This window comes from Pinus tabuliformis, chromosome 4_2 (assembly GCF_031772625.1).
Source record: "Pinus tabuliformis cultivar Carrire ecotype Pingquan chromosome 4_2, CPIR1, whole genome shotgun sequence".
Classification (NCBI taxonomy): domain Eukaryota; kingdom Viridiplantae; phylum Streptophyta; class Pinopsida; order Pinales; family Pinaceae; genus Pinus; species Pinus tabuliformis.
The window spans coordinates 880,282,059-880,297,350 of record NC_142304.1 but is presented as its reverse complement, the minus strand read 5'-3'; the positions used below and the strand labels follow the sequence as shown (position 1 = coordinate 880,297,350).

General features: G+C 35.3%; 1 protein-coding gene across 3 annotated transcripts in view; it reads right to left on the bottom strand.

Moving 5' to 3' along the window:
* The window catches only part of LOC149172507 (calcium-dependent lipid-binding family protein), a 473,345-nt gene extending 462,095 nt beyond the window's left edge, over positions 1 to 11,250 (bottom strand). Inside the window, exons 1-2 of one of the 3 annotated variants that reach the window (XM_089424336.1) lie at positions 11,099 to 11,250; positions 10,734 to 10,857 (exon numbers count right to left, since the gene is read on the bottom strand). In XM_089424336.1, the coding sequence (XP_089280462.1) occupies positions 10,734 to 10,748 (15 nt within the window). In that variant the 5' untranslated portion in view covers positions 10,749 to 10,857; positions 11,099 to 11,250. Of the gene's footprint in view, positions 1 to 10,733; positions 10,948 to 10,972 lie in introns of those variants that run through there. The other 2 variants (XM_089424337.1, XM_089424338.1) reach the window with 2 other exon arrangements.
* Positions 11,251 to 15,292: the final 4,042 nt, after the last annotated feature.

Sequence of the window (15,292 nt, the reverse complement as noted above, 5' to 3'; positions counted from 1 at the left end):
AAATTGGAACAAGAGGGGCATCTCCAATGGGGACATTCTTCCCCTTCCTTTGCCCCTTCCCTGCTGCCCTTGATTGAGCCATGAATGCTGTAAAAAAATAAACAAAAAATGCACAAATTTGTAAAAGAAATGCACATACAAACTGTTGTAATAAAATGCAAAAAAAATAGAGAGAAAATGCACTTACTTGTTGCTTGAATCTCCTTCAAAATGCTCCCACACCCTTTGCTCTTTGCTCTCACACACCCACAACCAACCCAAAAGGTAAATGTGCAAATAGAATGGCCAAATCGGCCTTTTAACATCGTGCGGGAGTCCCTTTTTCGGGATTCGTGTCCCAGAATCAAGACACGATCGGACACAATCAGAAGGACATGAATCTAACCGAAACGTGTCCAATTCGCCCAATTCGGGACACGAGGGGACAAGGGGATGAATCCAGCGTCTTAGGTTACAATGTGCACAGTGGGGTCTTCAACTTATGACAATGACCTTTTTACTTCATGACCTAAGACAAACCCTAGAAGCACTCAAAGGGTGCTTGACCTATAAAATAAAATACCTTGAGCATGAAACCCACGCTGCAAAAATAATAATAATAATTTTCTTTCATTTCATAATTTACAAGAATCAAAAATACATTTCATACTTATGAAGATCAAACCTTGTTACACATTTTTCAACAGTAGCCCTATTGATTTCTCAACAGATGGACCAAAAAATAATTTCAATTTCTTTTCTCGAAAATTCCTCTTTCAATTTAACCACTTTGGCCCAAAAAAATCGATTTTCCCTTAGAAAATTTTTTCTTGGGCCAACGAATTTTTTGGAATTTTCCTTCACTTAAATTGTGGAGATTCTTCAATTTTTTCCCTTGATTCCTTCCTTGGGAAAGTCCACAACACTTTTTTAAATATTTTTCACTTGCAGAAAATTTTGTTTTTTTCTCTCATTTTAATTTTCTGACCATTTTCCCACTAATTATTTTGCCAATTTTTGCCAGAAAATAAAAATAATGACTCTAAAGGGGTTTAGACACATTTTTTTACCCTCAAAGTGTGTCTAGACTCTAAAGATAAAGTTTAGGGGTTAGGATGTAATTTTAAGTACTCACACCCCCTAGAACTTCTATAGACAACACTTTTTACATCTTTTACATCAAATATTACATGAAATCACATTCAAAAGGGGAATTTTAACAATTAAAAACTGACCTCTAGACACAACCAAATTCCGCGAGACTTTAGACATGATCTAGTATGACATTATACATCGACTCTATACATTAGGACTCACTTAAGACTTCATTATCGAGCCCCACTCTAGCTTTGGGGGATGTGTGGGAGAAAAACTTAACTAGTTATTTAATGTCTGGAAAACATAAATAATTAGCTAAGGAAAAAAATTTCTTAGAGTGACACTCTCTAGTAAAAATCATAAGCTTACCGAGATGTGTTACATGGCTTTATAACATACTAAAATCATTTTTACATAATGGCCCACAAGGCTGCAGAATTTGGATTACAACTAAAGACCAGAAGTTGTAAGATGATGATGAATTATAACAAAATTTTGACTGCGCTGAAATGTTCTCTGCTATACGGTAGTTGACACTTGAGTGCTCAACACTAGCCATAGTAAATATAATGAAATCTTAAAACAATTGGGCCAACTGTTGAGAAATCTAGGCCATCATATGGATTAGGTTCTTTAGGTAGATTTCTCTTAGACTTTGACATTTTCTTGTGATTGCTCTTTTCTTCTTATTAGTTCTTTCAATTTATTATGTTCCTTTCATCAAGACAAATGCCAAACAATGAAGATCACCACAAGGGGCACAAGGCCAGGGCAAAACCCCTATGAAGGGGAAAACCTAGTCAACTCTTTCTCTAGTGCATTAAATCATATCGAGACAAACTTGACACTTTGACCACAGACTTATTCCATCCACCAAATCAGCCCTAATTAGAACTTAGTTTCTTCTTTCTCGCAACTTCAACAATGATAAATTGGTGTGCTCCTTGTACATAGTGAGGGAATTTGTATGATTTTGTACAAAGTTGCGAATATGTCGTGCATCCTCAATAATGCTTCCAATCTAAAGCACATCAGAAGCAATAGATTGAAGTGCTAAGTTCAATGAATGGACAATGCAAGGTGTCCAAAACACTTGCGGATATTTAGCTTCCACAATCATGCCAGTAGCCTTGTAAACAAGTGCATTATCTGTAATGATTTGCACACAAGAATCAACACCTACATCTTCAATAACTTTAATAAACAACTCACCCGTATATTGTGCATCCTTGTATTGTCCAAGTGCATCCACTAATTTCAAGAAAACTGGACCATTCAAGGAAGACACCATGAAGTTGATGAGAGAGTGTCATGTTGGATATGTCCATCCATAAAAAACAATGCTAACACCAAATGTTGGCCATGCTGATTTAATAGGCTCAAGCATTTTGTCCACCTCTTTTTTGCCTTCATCAACAATGTGGTTCTAACCTTCTCTGACCCAGGAGGCACATACCCTAATGGAGTCCCTTGAGTTAGAGCTTGGCACATCTCAATAAATAGAGGTGAGCATGCAACATTAAAGGATACGAATTTCTGATAGAGAAAAAAGGCAATGGGAGATCAAGCTCTTCCCATTTCTCTTTCTGAGAAATCTTGTCCATTGGACCAAGTGCAATTGCCTTTCTTTTTGCTGCTTGTCGCCCTACAGAACTCTCAAATGGGAATTTGTTGTTGCTTTTCCTCAAGAATGGAAGGGGGTCATCATTCTTGTTTTTTTTAGATTTTGCAGCCACATTTGCCATAACAACATTGGCCTCTCTTTCCAGTTCTTTCCTCTTTGCTAAAGACATCTAAGTTGCAATTCCACAACTAGGTAAAACCAACAAATGAGCTTTCACACGGAAATATGTCCTCATGAAATGATTGTTGCAATAGGTGCATTTCCAATCAACATTGCCTCCTCCCTTCATCTTGTTGTCTAGCACTTGCTCTCTTGTGACATATTTCCACAAGGGATGTTTGCTATCTTGACGTTGTTGTCTTCCCTCAACATTTGAAGTTGTTGTTGCAGTCCCACTTGCAATAGAGGGAACATTTGAAGACCCTAACGAAATTGAAATAGCAGAGGCATCTCCAATGGGGACGTTCTTCCCCTTCCTTTGCCCCTTCCCTGCTGCCCTTGATTGAGCCATGACCCAAGCATGAAACCCATGCTTTAATGTTTTCTTAATAAAAACTTATTTTTCTTTTCTTTTGACAAATACATTATATCATGACTCAAATACAATTATGAAGACCGACACTAGTTATATTCTTCAACACTCCCCCTTAACTAGGTAGGTATTCATAATTTATACATATACATATAGGTACAAGGATGAACTCAAAATGATATGATCTACAAAGATAAAGAGTAATACAACACTGCAATGCTTTCAAATTAGATACTTGACCATGGTATCTAACCGGGTGGGACTAAGGTTTGTTCCAAGCTTCAACCACTCTATGTACCATCAGGGTTCCACTCTAACACCAACCCAAGGATCTAGGTGCGTATCCAAGGTCGGAGCTCCATGACTAAAGCCACCCTCCCTACTTCGGGATCTATACATCGTCACAAGTCAGCCAGATGTCCTACCAAGCATCTCACTGCCCCAAGATGCTTCACCTCTCCTTATCAACTAAACCAGATATATCATCCAGTCCAAGCATGCTTTGAACATTCAACCTTTTTATGGAGAGATCTGCACAAACACAATACCAATTAGTAATAAACTTTCACTATATATATTTAACAGACCTTCAGGGTCCTTAATCATTCTGATATTGCTTAGATCATCATTAAACTATCCAAAATACAACTCGTCAGAAGCTTTCTTCTTTAACTTCTTCGGCAACACCCAACTCAATCTCAGCACTTCATCCAAGTCCTGTTCACAACTTTATCAATCACAAATAACCATTAGTAGTGCTTCAGCTATTCTCCGATCTCAAACATCCTCAAGGCCTTTTCATCAAGTCATTCAATTCTCTTCAGGCTCCCTCTCAACTAGGGAGATAACAAGGGGACAAGTCCATAAACTATCTGATTCTTCACACAAGTTCTTCCTTTTGCATCAACAAATTATCGAAGAATTTTAGACCTTCCTAAACTTTATTATGGCAACAAGGTCATCCATCAAACTTTAATGTAAACTTTAATGTCATCAAGGTTATCACAGCTCCCTCTTTCCATCACGTTCAACATCATCATTAAATTATCATCAAATACGAGGTAAGCATCTCCATCATCTTTGAAGACTATGTACCTACAAATATCTTTTGGACTTCAACAACTTGCTAGGGTTTTTGTCATAAACCCTAGATTCCATCATTGAGACTTAAAGCTTTGATATCATCAACTGAAACAAGTTAGCAAATCAATCATAGCATTTTACATCTTCAATATTATGTCCTAGAACATTGTCGAATTCTACTAGGGTTTTATCACACACCCTAGATTTCATTAATTAACAATCAAGTTGACATATTTCATATCTAGGGATTCATTCTTATATCAATCTCTAACTAGGGTTTTTATCGAAATCCCTAGATACACACATCAAACTTCAACAGTTTTACCAGACTAGGGTTTCAATTATGCAAAAACTTATAAACCTAGGGTATCATTCCAAGGACTTCACTTTAACTATTACAAGGGTTTTGGTCATAAACCTTAAACCCTAATTCAACAAACCCTAAAAATCTAAGGTTTCATTACAAGTTCTAAATATCAATATCAAACTCTAAAAGACTAGGGTTTTATACAATCAAAACTTTAAACATCGAGATACTAGGATTTCATCATGAGTTATATTCTTTAACATCAAACCTTAAGTAGGTTAAGGTTTTATTACAACATACCCTAAGCATTAAGAAGCTAGAGTTTTACAGTGAACCCTAAAGGTTAGGGTTTCACCAAAATGACCAAACAAGAGATAATATAATAAGGGTAGATTCAATCTAATGATTAATCACCCTAACAAGAATCTTTATGATACAAGACCCTAGGCATAAGAGAGTTAGTCATACAAAGCAAATTTTAAAATGATTGTATCTTTTAATGAAATAGCTTAGCTACACAATTTGATGGACTTGGACATACCTTGAGTTGCTTCTTTTACAAACCTTGTAGATTTTCCTTGAAGTGCTTCTTTTTTAATTTAGCCATAATATTTATACCTGCAATACTTATTGACAAATAAAACAAAGCACAATATGCGATACCAAAAGCATGATGTCAATTTGTCAATCTAGGGTTTAATAGAGGATGGAATCCTAGGGTTCCCAAGTACAAATCCTAGATCTAGCAAAAATCAAATCATCTTCTCCTTCAATTAACACTAGGGTTTCCTCGACACCCTAGATTACCTACAAATCCTAGAAGTAGTAATGAGTGATTAGGGTTAGGATTTCTATATGACTAGGGTTTTCATGTGCCACCTAGGATTTACAGTCATAGATATCAATACCAATATCAACAACTTTTGATAATGAAGATAACAAACCCTAGAACCATATAAGCAGCTAACCCTAAAATATATCATGTTAGACCCTTAACAAATCCATCATACATACCTCATGATTATGTACCTTTGACTTTGAAGTTCCATTGAGCTTGTTCCCCTTTTCTAGCAAATTGAAGACAAATTGTTAGATAACTAAAACATGAAAAGTAATATCAATATTTAGTTGGGAGATAAGGACCACAAAAATGCCTTATGCTTTCTCTTGCAAAAAATTCTTTAAAGTGTCAAGATGCTTCAAAGATTTCCCTAAGTAATTTTACTATTCTTTTCGATCTTTTGGTTACAATGTGAAAGTTGCTACAGGTATACGGAATCTTCTTTCCTCTATCTTCAATAATGGAGTAGGTCCTTCATGGCATTTCAAAACTCTTCAAAAGATGTGAACTTGATCTTCTTTAGTGTGTCACCATTGCCACAATCCTTGTTTAGACTGATGTCTATATAATTTTTGTTGCATGGGACTTCGGATCCTTTTGAGACTCTTTCAGATCTATATTTTACACAAAGGTTTATTCCTTTTCATAAGAGACTCAGCTAGGTCTTAATTTGTAGCATGGACTTCAAGACATGTTCTTCTAGGTTGGCTTTAATGTTTCAAATTTTATTTATATGCATAGATGATCATCCCTTTTACTGTAAGGTTTTCAGGCATATGTTGGTAGCGACTTCTATAATGTTTTTAACTTGGTCTAGATTCCCCTTTTCTTTGTTGGTCACCAAGGACTATCTTTGATGAAAGATACTTTTGTAATTCAATCACTTTACAGAATGGCAATCTCAGACTTTATACCAAACATTGCTCCTCCTTTTAAATTTTTCGGCCTTAGTCAGGTTATGGATCTAATCTTCTTGGATCTGAAAAGAAATGTCTTTGCTTCTTATATCTTTTGTGCAAAAAGCTTAGGTTTGTAGCCTTAACCACAGAGAATAATACATAGTTCGGATTTTGATGACACTTACAGGCCTTAAATACTTGCTCTAGTACCTCACTCTTCTTATTAGGATACTCGACCTTGAGAGAGATACTAAACTAGCCTCTCGGTCCTCCAAAATAGGGCTTACATGCTCTTCAACAAACCTTGCTCTTCCTGTCCTAATCACTGTAACTAGGGCTTGTGATCATGCCCAGAATTCAGAACTTCTTTCCTCTAGGAGCTCGGTCTTGGATGACTATTTTCCTTGCCAAATTTGAAACTCAAGTGATCTTCCTACTACCCTTAAGTGAACCAAGCTCTGATACCATGTTGAGTAATCTTGGGCATCATATGGATTAGGTTCTTTAGGTAGATTTCTCTTATAGACTTTGACATTTTCTTGTGATTGCTCTTTTCTTCTTATTAGTTCTTCTTTCAATTTATTATGTTCCCTTCATCAAGACAAATGCCAAACAATGAAGATCACAACAAGGGACACAAGCTGTAGGCACAAGGCTAGGGAAAAACCCCTATGAAGGGGAAAACCCAGTCAACTCTTTCTCTAGTAGATTAAATCATATTGAGACAAACTTGACCCTTTGACCACTGACTTATTCCATCCACCAAATCAGCCCCAATTAGAACTTAGTTTCTTCCTTCCTGCAACTTCTGTAATCTCATTCTTTCATCTTGCAATTGTTATTCTTGGCCTCTGCAACTTAGTGTATTTGACCCCTGCAATAGACATACTTCGTTCCTGCAATAGTTCGATCTTTGCAACTAATGTTCTCGGTTCCTGCAATTGTTTGGCTCTTGTAACTGGCTCCAGAATAATTCATGTGACAACAAATCATCATGATGGCTTGACAAACTTTTCTTCTAGACCTTCACACTGCCTTATGTTTCTGTTCCAACTACAGATCAATCTTGTTATTACTTCCTCCTCTAATGGGTCGAGTTCACTCCTATATATAGTTGTTGGAGTGTCCTTTAATAGGCCGACATGAACAATAGTAGAAGTCAACTTGTCAATTTTTAAACTTGAGTTGTAGTAGGCCGACATGTAGGAGAGGTGGTTGTCTTGTAGGAGAGGGAGCTGACTTGGTGGAGGAATCTTTTTGACACAAAACAATTTTCTTTCTTTGACTTTGACTTAATAAAAAGAAAAAATTCCTAAAGCACACAATGGGTGCTATGACCTATGGACCATTGACCCAAGCATGAAACCCATTCTTTAATAAGTCAATGTTTTCTTAATAAAAATTATTTTTCTTTTCTTTTGACAAATACATTGCATCATGACTCAAATACAATTATGAAGACCAACACTAGATACATTCTTCAACACCAATGGCTTATCAACCATAGTAAAGATGATCAAATTTATGATTCCATGGCAAAGTGAGAGTTTGGCTTTAAATATACTACTCATTTTCAAGGAGTACTGCGAAGACGAAACAATCCGTTGTAGGCCAAGTATGTTGATCACTTTGTTTTAACTTCTTATAGTGTCAAGTAGCTTTGCTATGTGGCAAGAATGTAGAATGGGGAAAAGGAAAGTCTAAATATCATGGACATTGTTTGTTGGTTTGTAAACAAGACTAGAATATTTCTCCTTGTTTTGTTTGTTTGAACCTAAAAAACAAAGAATGGAGGCTCTAAGGAAATATTTTAGAAATAGAGCCATTCTACACAGGGATTTACAGTCTTTCATACTTGGATGCTTCAGAGATTTAGTATTTGGATGCTTCAAAGAATATGTGGGGCATTGAGTGTTTACATATTGTTGCTATTTTTTCATAGTGTAGAGAAAAATTTGGTACACAGGCAAGAAGGAATAGAGTCCAATAAGACCACTGCAACACAATACAATTACTATACCACAGACACAGTTACATGTATGCATCATCAGGATGCCATCTAATTTCAAAACTACGCATTGACTTCAAAGTCAAAATTTTCAAATATGGAGGATGTCTCTATGAATCTCAATGACATGTGGTTAGGTGCACTTTATGGAATTGACAATGGTGAGAATATAGTAAGATAGTCTCAAACTTGAATTATGCTTAGCCATGTTTAGGTAACCGGTTATGAAGATCTGAGTGAAATATCATGACGCACAAGTTCGAAGGAGACGTTGAAGGTTGTGCAGAAAGTATTGTAGAAGAAGTTTGTGGCATTTTAAGATGTTGATAATGGCGAAAAAACTTCTCCAAAAAGTTTATTTTTATCCATTACCCAGTCAAAATCATGTCAAACATATCATTTTTTCCTTGTGGACGGTGAAATGGTGCCCAAAAAGTCCCCAAGATTTGCCCAGGACAGGTTGGGAACGACTTGGATGTCCCCAAGTCCCCGATGATGACCCCAAAAAATTGAGAACGTTCCCAACCCCTGTAAAAGTCCCCGAAACTTCAGGTTCGAGAGATTTTTTTAGCGGGGACGAGTCTCTGTGCACAATAGGATATATTTGGCATGATATAAAAACAAAATTGTGTCCACTATTAGAAGAAGAGGAATATGAAGCAATTTTATTTACCACCATTCCTAGTAGTATTTCTATAACAACAATATATATATATATATATATATATATATATATATATATATATATATATATAGATAGATAGATAGATATATATATATATATATATATATATATCTCACCAGCATAGATCCATCTTAACTTGAGATTTCTTAAGCACCGAGAGATGTCCATTTGAATTGTTTTTCAATCCTTCTCAATGCTTTACAAATCCAGAACTAAAATGAATCTATCTTAGTCTAATTTAAGATCTTAGCCTAGATGGAAGCCAAATTTACATAAGTGACTCACTTATTTGTGTGACAAGGATGATTGAATTCATTGGACAATATTGCGAACACAATCAAGGAATCAGTGTCCCTGTATATACCATTTAATATTTCCACTGTATGGTTATCATTAACCTAGGTTCCATTGCCAACGCTCAAAACCTTTCATGATAAAGAAAAGTTGGTAACTGGACTAGAAAGGATGTGTTGTCCATTTTGCATGGCCCCTATTACCTACCTTGGGGTCAGGAGCTCAAGCCTCAAAGACTAATTTTATGTCAAGTACCTATCATTGTACGACAAAGGGCAACAATCAATTGTGAGCCATTATTAACTACGATCATGCATCATTGAAACATTGGAGAAGGTTCCAATGAGAGGTTTGGAAGGGGTTTCCACCACACAAGGAAGGAATGATGTCATCAAATACCCTAAGAGAAATAAGTAGGCTTGCATCCATTCTAATACTATAAATCTTTCCTTTTGTAGTATTCAAGTTTTATATGTGGGGAACCTCTCTAACAAAAATCCTAAGACATGATTTGTTAAATCTAAGTTGGATTATGGATGACTAATTCCTAGTCTCATGTATATAGACACTTGAATATATAATACTAATGCTAATCCATTAATTAAATATAGATGATTTGGCAAAATATATCAAACTAAGGGCCACTTCTCACTGTTTCCTAAGTTATTCTAAAATCTTATCCGATTTATCTGCTACTTCATACTAAGTCCTTGACCAGAATATGAGATTTTACTCTATTTCTTAATATAGCTGATTACCTACTTTAAAGATTGGAAGTAGCTAATTTAATTCCCTTGGAAATAGAGTTCCACCAAAAACAACCCTAAGTTTCTTAAATTGAGTCATAAGATACTTCAATAGCTGTGTCGTGTAATTGGTCAGAATTATTGACAAGTTATGACTAAAAGAAACACTGAGAACAGAGCAAAGCCACTCCCGGTATTATTCTAATTAATCCAAATGTGACGGATGCCTTGAACTTAATAAGATGGTTAGAGAGTCTCTTGAACAATACATCATCGGCTGCTTTATGATAGAACAAATGCCTGGATTGCAGCCAAATTCACTCCAACATTGCTTTGGCAGAAACTGTACCAAGGCGTATAGAAATTGTGATTCGATTGTACTGAACCAATGTAAAGCTTAAACTCATCTGACGCTAAAGCTCATCCCCTGCAATTTCTAATATAATATACTGCAATTCACAGAACTTGGGAAATTTATCATATAAATAACGCCACACCGACATTGTTTCAACTTAAAGATCTACAATTTATCATACTGTTAACATCATCGAAGTTAAATATCTCAGAGTTATTCATTTTATTCTTTATAGATGCAGCTAGGGATATCAATTGGCGAAATTAATGCTTTGACACTTACATGAGCTTCAAACATTGTGCCAAAACCGTCTAATGCTCAATACTTTCTAGCTGATGTCACAACATGCTTCATCCGCACATCGCCAGTATTATCCCGCCAGCTATAAGCTCAATAATCCAGCTGCCTGCGGACAAGATCAATACCGTTTAAGTAAAGATCGACCCGACACAGCTAAAATCGGTGCAAAACATCTCCTTAACGCCGCCTCCAAGAGACGAGAGCGATCCGATCAAAATTACCCCTAAGATAAGCCAAAATAACTTCCAAAAAAAGCCCTGAAACAGTTCCACGACCCTTAGACGGCTGCAATACTACGAAATCAGCAAATCATCGACCCAATTTTTATGAGAATGAGGAAAGCTTACAGCAGATAGGGCTCCTAAAATGTCCCCATGGCTGCTTCCGCTCGCATAAGAAAGGTTTTTCCTCTTCGTTCGTGCTGCGTACGTCAAAGTCACCGTTAAATCTCGGAGAAAATCCAGAGCAACGACGTTAGCATCTCGACGGAGGACTATCCACCGCCACTGTTATGCCATTTTTAACTACGAATCTAAACTATGTGGTTTGGGTTGAACCAGGGTTCGAGTCTAGTTGGGTGTAACGGACACTGTTATGGCATTTTAAACTACCAATCTAACCTACGAAGCATAAATGTTTAGATTCGGAACCAGGCTTCGACTCTAGTTGGGTGTAACGGAAGATGGGTGCCGTGGTTAGTGGCTCGCGCCAACTTGTGGGGCACGTGTCTGTTAATAAAATATCTAATATAGGTACACGCGTTTAAAAATCTTGCATGTGATAATCTTAATGCAACATTATTATTTTTTTATGAACGGCCTAAATTTTTGCAATACCAAGTTCCAAAATCTCTAGAAACATAGTTTCAAGGATTTTCATGGGGTGTTAGTAAAAGGAATAATAATCCTCTTTGATTCATTTTCCTTTAAAATTAGATAGAAATATCTTCGTAGTGGGAATAGAATTTTTGGGATTTGTTCGAGTGATTATAATTTTTAAAAATAATATATAGTTAAAAAGCGACAATAAAATGTTTAAATTTAGATTAAAATATTAAAATAAATTTGGGATGGGGTGTTTATTACAAGTATTTATAGTGACATTGATAATCAAATGTCATAAAATTTCATTTGCATTAAAACACGTAGTTTAATGACGCTGTAAATTTGCTTAAAAAAATAATGGAAATTTTGGTAAAAACTAGCGAAATTTTTTTGAAATTTCTGTTAGAGTTTCAAATTTCAAGATTTTGAGTGCCAAGAGGTTTTTTATGGTGTTGAAACCATTTTCGCCATTAAAAACAAGATTCAAGCACTTCTACTGTCAGATTATTTAAGGAAAAAATAATTGAATTCCGACAGGTTTTGGCTCTCTAGGCAAATTTGTCACCTCGGTATTCAAGTTTTAATTTATACTTCATGTATAAGGTTATGGAAAGTATAGATGCAATAGTGGTATAACAATCTATCATATCATGTAATAGTTTATCATGTTAGGTGTTCTCAATTTAGCATAATTGTAATCATTATGCATTGGTTATGGGTAGGTTCCTCTTTGTCAAGGATTTTTCATCTTTACTTATGGTTGCCTCCTCTCTAAGTCTACATGCCCTAGGTTTTATGGTTTTCCCCTCTACTAAGTTTTACATTTACTCTCTCCTTTCTACTTGTTGAGAGACCTTCTTACCCCCCTCCATCACCTCCCCCTTCCCCTCTTCTTTGTCTTTCTAATTATGCCTCATTTTGAGACTCAAGCCCTTCACTTGACTCAATGCCTCTCTTCTGTCATTCGCATGGACCATGCAAGTTCTAGTAGAGGGGTTGTTGTGGGCGACATAGCCAACCTCTAAAAAGAGCTTGGTTGAATGCAAAGTCCTTTACACAAACTTTTTGGACAAAAACTCTATCAAACTTCGGAGCCGAAATTGAAATTACTAAAGTTGAAGCTCATGCTCAACATAGAAGTACAAGTAATGAGGAGATTGATGTAGAAGTTGGACAATGGATCTCGAATATAAATGACACTCATAGCAAAAACACTAGATACTTTCAAACTATTGAATTGTACTAGCAAGTGAAGACCATTATGGGAAAGGCCTTGATTCAATGAAACAAGTCCCATCAAGAGATATTGCTCTGTTTGGATGCACTACAACTCAAAATCCAATAGATGAATCATTGGGTCACAACTATGGCAATGAAGATTTTAGGTCTTGAATTTGAGGAGACAAAGAAAATAGATAGGCACAACTCTACTAAAGAGGATGTTTCCCTCCTCCTTGATATGCACGGGTCACTCGGTTTTTTTAGTTTGTTTTGGGGTAGCAACAATTTAGCTAATTCTTAGTCTAGCTCAAGACATCTAACTATTTTTCCTTTTAGACTTGGTCTGTTTTTTAAAGATGTTGATGTCAATTGTCTTTCTCAAACTTTATGGACAAAGACTTTGATTTATTATCACTGGTCTAGTTTCCTAAGTGGCAAGCGAGTTATGGTTGACTATGTATAGTTTTTTCTCTTAATTAATGTAAAAATTACAGCTAGCTTAGAAAAGAAAATATATTAAATTTAATGTTATAATAAAAAATTGATCAATTGTAAGTCTTATCATCCTAGGTACCTTGATTATAAGTTTTAAGAAAAAATAGTGTTTATGAAATCCAATGCTAACTCACATGAGTGAAATAACAAATTCAGTGTGTGTGTGAATGAGATAGAGAGATTTATATGACTTATAAGAGAAGAAGCTCATTTCATTTTAAGATGCCTTTTATACAACAATATTTGTTGTCGTAATCCAGTTCATGAAATTTTATACTAAGGCAATCAAACTCAACTTAAAGATATTGCTATGAATTTAAGCTCACATCAAAACCATCATCTGTAAAAGTAATTTTAAGCTTTTGAATTCTCAGTTTTATCTTTTCACCTATTTTATTTTAATCCTACACAACACATTTATTTAAAAACATTAAAAGGCTCTATGGTTGTAATAGAGAGGATAGATAAAAGAAAAATTAAAATTGTAAAAATTATTCTGATACATAAAATGTGGTGTATATCACAATAGTTGATATAAAAGGAGAATAAACTTGATAATGAAAGGTGGGGAGGTTGTGAGAGTAAATATAGTGCAAATGTAGGAAAGTAAAGAGAGGCATGACTTGCGACATTTCACACAATCTTTTTGTAACGCTTTGATAGTTTAATATTGATAAAAAATCTCATAGATGCAAGTGTATATTGGCGATAATGACAATCTTGTAATAGCTTTTTTCTTCTTTTTCTTTTTTATTTTAAATGGAGAAAAATAGTGTTATATTTATAATAGATATGTTGCCACTATAGTAATGTAGTTTAAAGAGATATTTCCAAAACTAATAATGGTTCCAAAATTTATTGTTGTTATTAACAAATGCTTCCTTACAATTGTGTTAACACGCAGAGAAAATAATATAGCTATCTTATATATTTGATATGCAATAATGTATATATTTCCTAAAAACTAAGTACAAAAACTATTTGCAAATTGTATTGTGACAAAATATATCTTAGGGTTCTCTAAATCGGAGATGGAACATTTGCAGACACTTCATTTCTAATAAATTCTTGTCCTAGACTTAAAGTTCCTCCTTTGGGATTAACACTACAAGCTAGCCATCGCACACACCATCCTTTGAAAGCTCCATAGAATTGAAATTTTTCCTTTGCAATTTTTACTCCCTTTGTTCCTATTTGTCTGAAATTTGACCTCTCACTTGCTGCATTAGTTTTTTATTATATCAATCACCCTCCCTTCAAAACTAACATTTCATTGGGCCATATGTTCATCCCTCCTTCAAATGTGTCCTCCTCATTAGTATGGGAAGAAATGCATTTCACATTTGAACCTTAGCCACATCTATAAAAATGGGTCTCCACATTGTTCAACTCGCACCTTGACCTTATCTGAAAATGGGTATGCAAATTGTATAAGCCCACTCCTTAACCTTATTGACATATAAAACTGCAAAACTATTCATGAGTACACAATGGCTTTTAGGATGCTCTATCCTTGCAACAAGAGACGCTCTTGTATGTGGTCAAATCTCCTCTCATGCTATGATGAATACCATTCTAATCATTCCTAATAAGTTGCATGGACAAATGAATACATGAAAGTGGCACATTGTGTTCCTCCACACAAAAATGAATGTAATGATGCAATTAGTTTTTATGGAGGAAATGTTGAGATGTCAACAAGGATTACTAACACTCCACGTGAAGGTCATACAACCATATCATTCCTCTATAGTTTAAATAAGAGGGGTGTTGTTGAAAATATGAACTCTATCATTAATATAGTTGTTTGATACAATAAGGATGGTTTACTTTTTTTAATTAGTTAGGTAGTTGAGTTACCTATATGACATATCTCTCTTGCATTAATAATGCCTAGTGACCCTTATCACTAGCATAAGGACACACTCATGTTGAACTCGTTTTTAGACTATGACTTTATTACATTATACTTTGTATTGGAGCATTGATAGTTTACCAAAT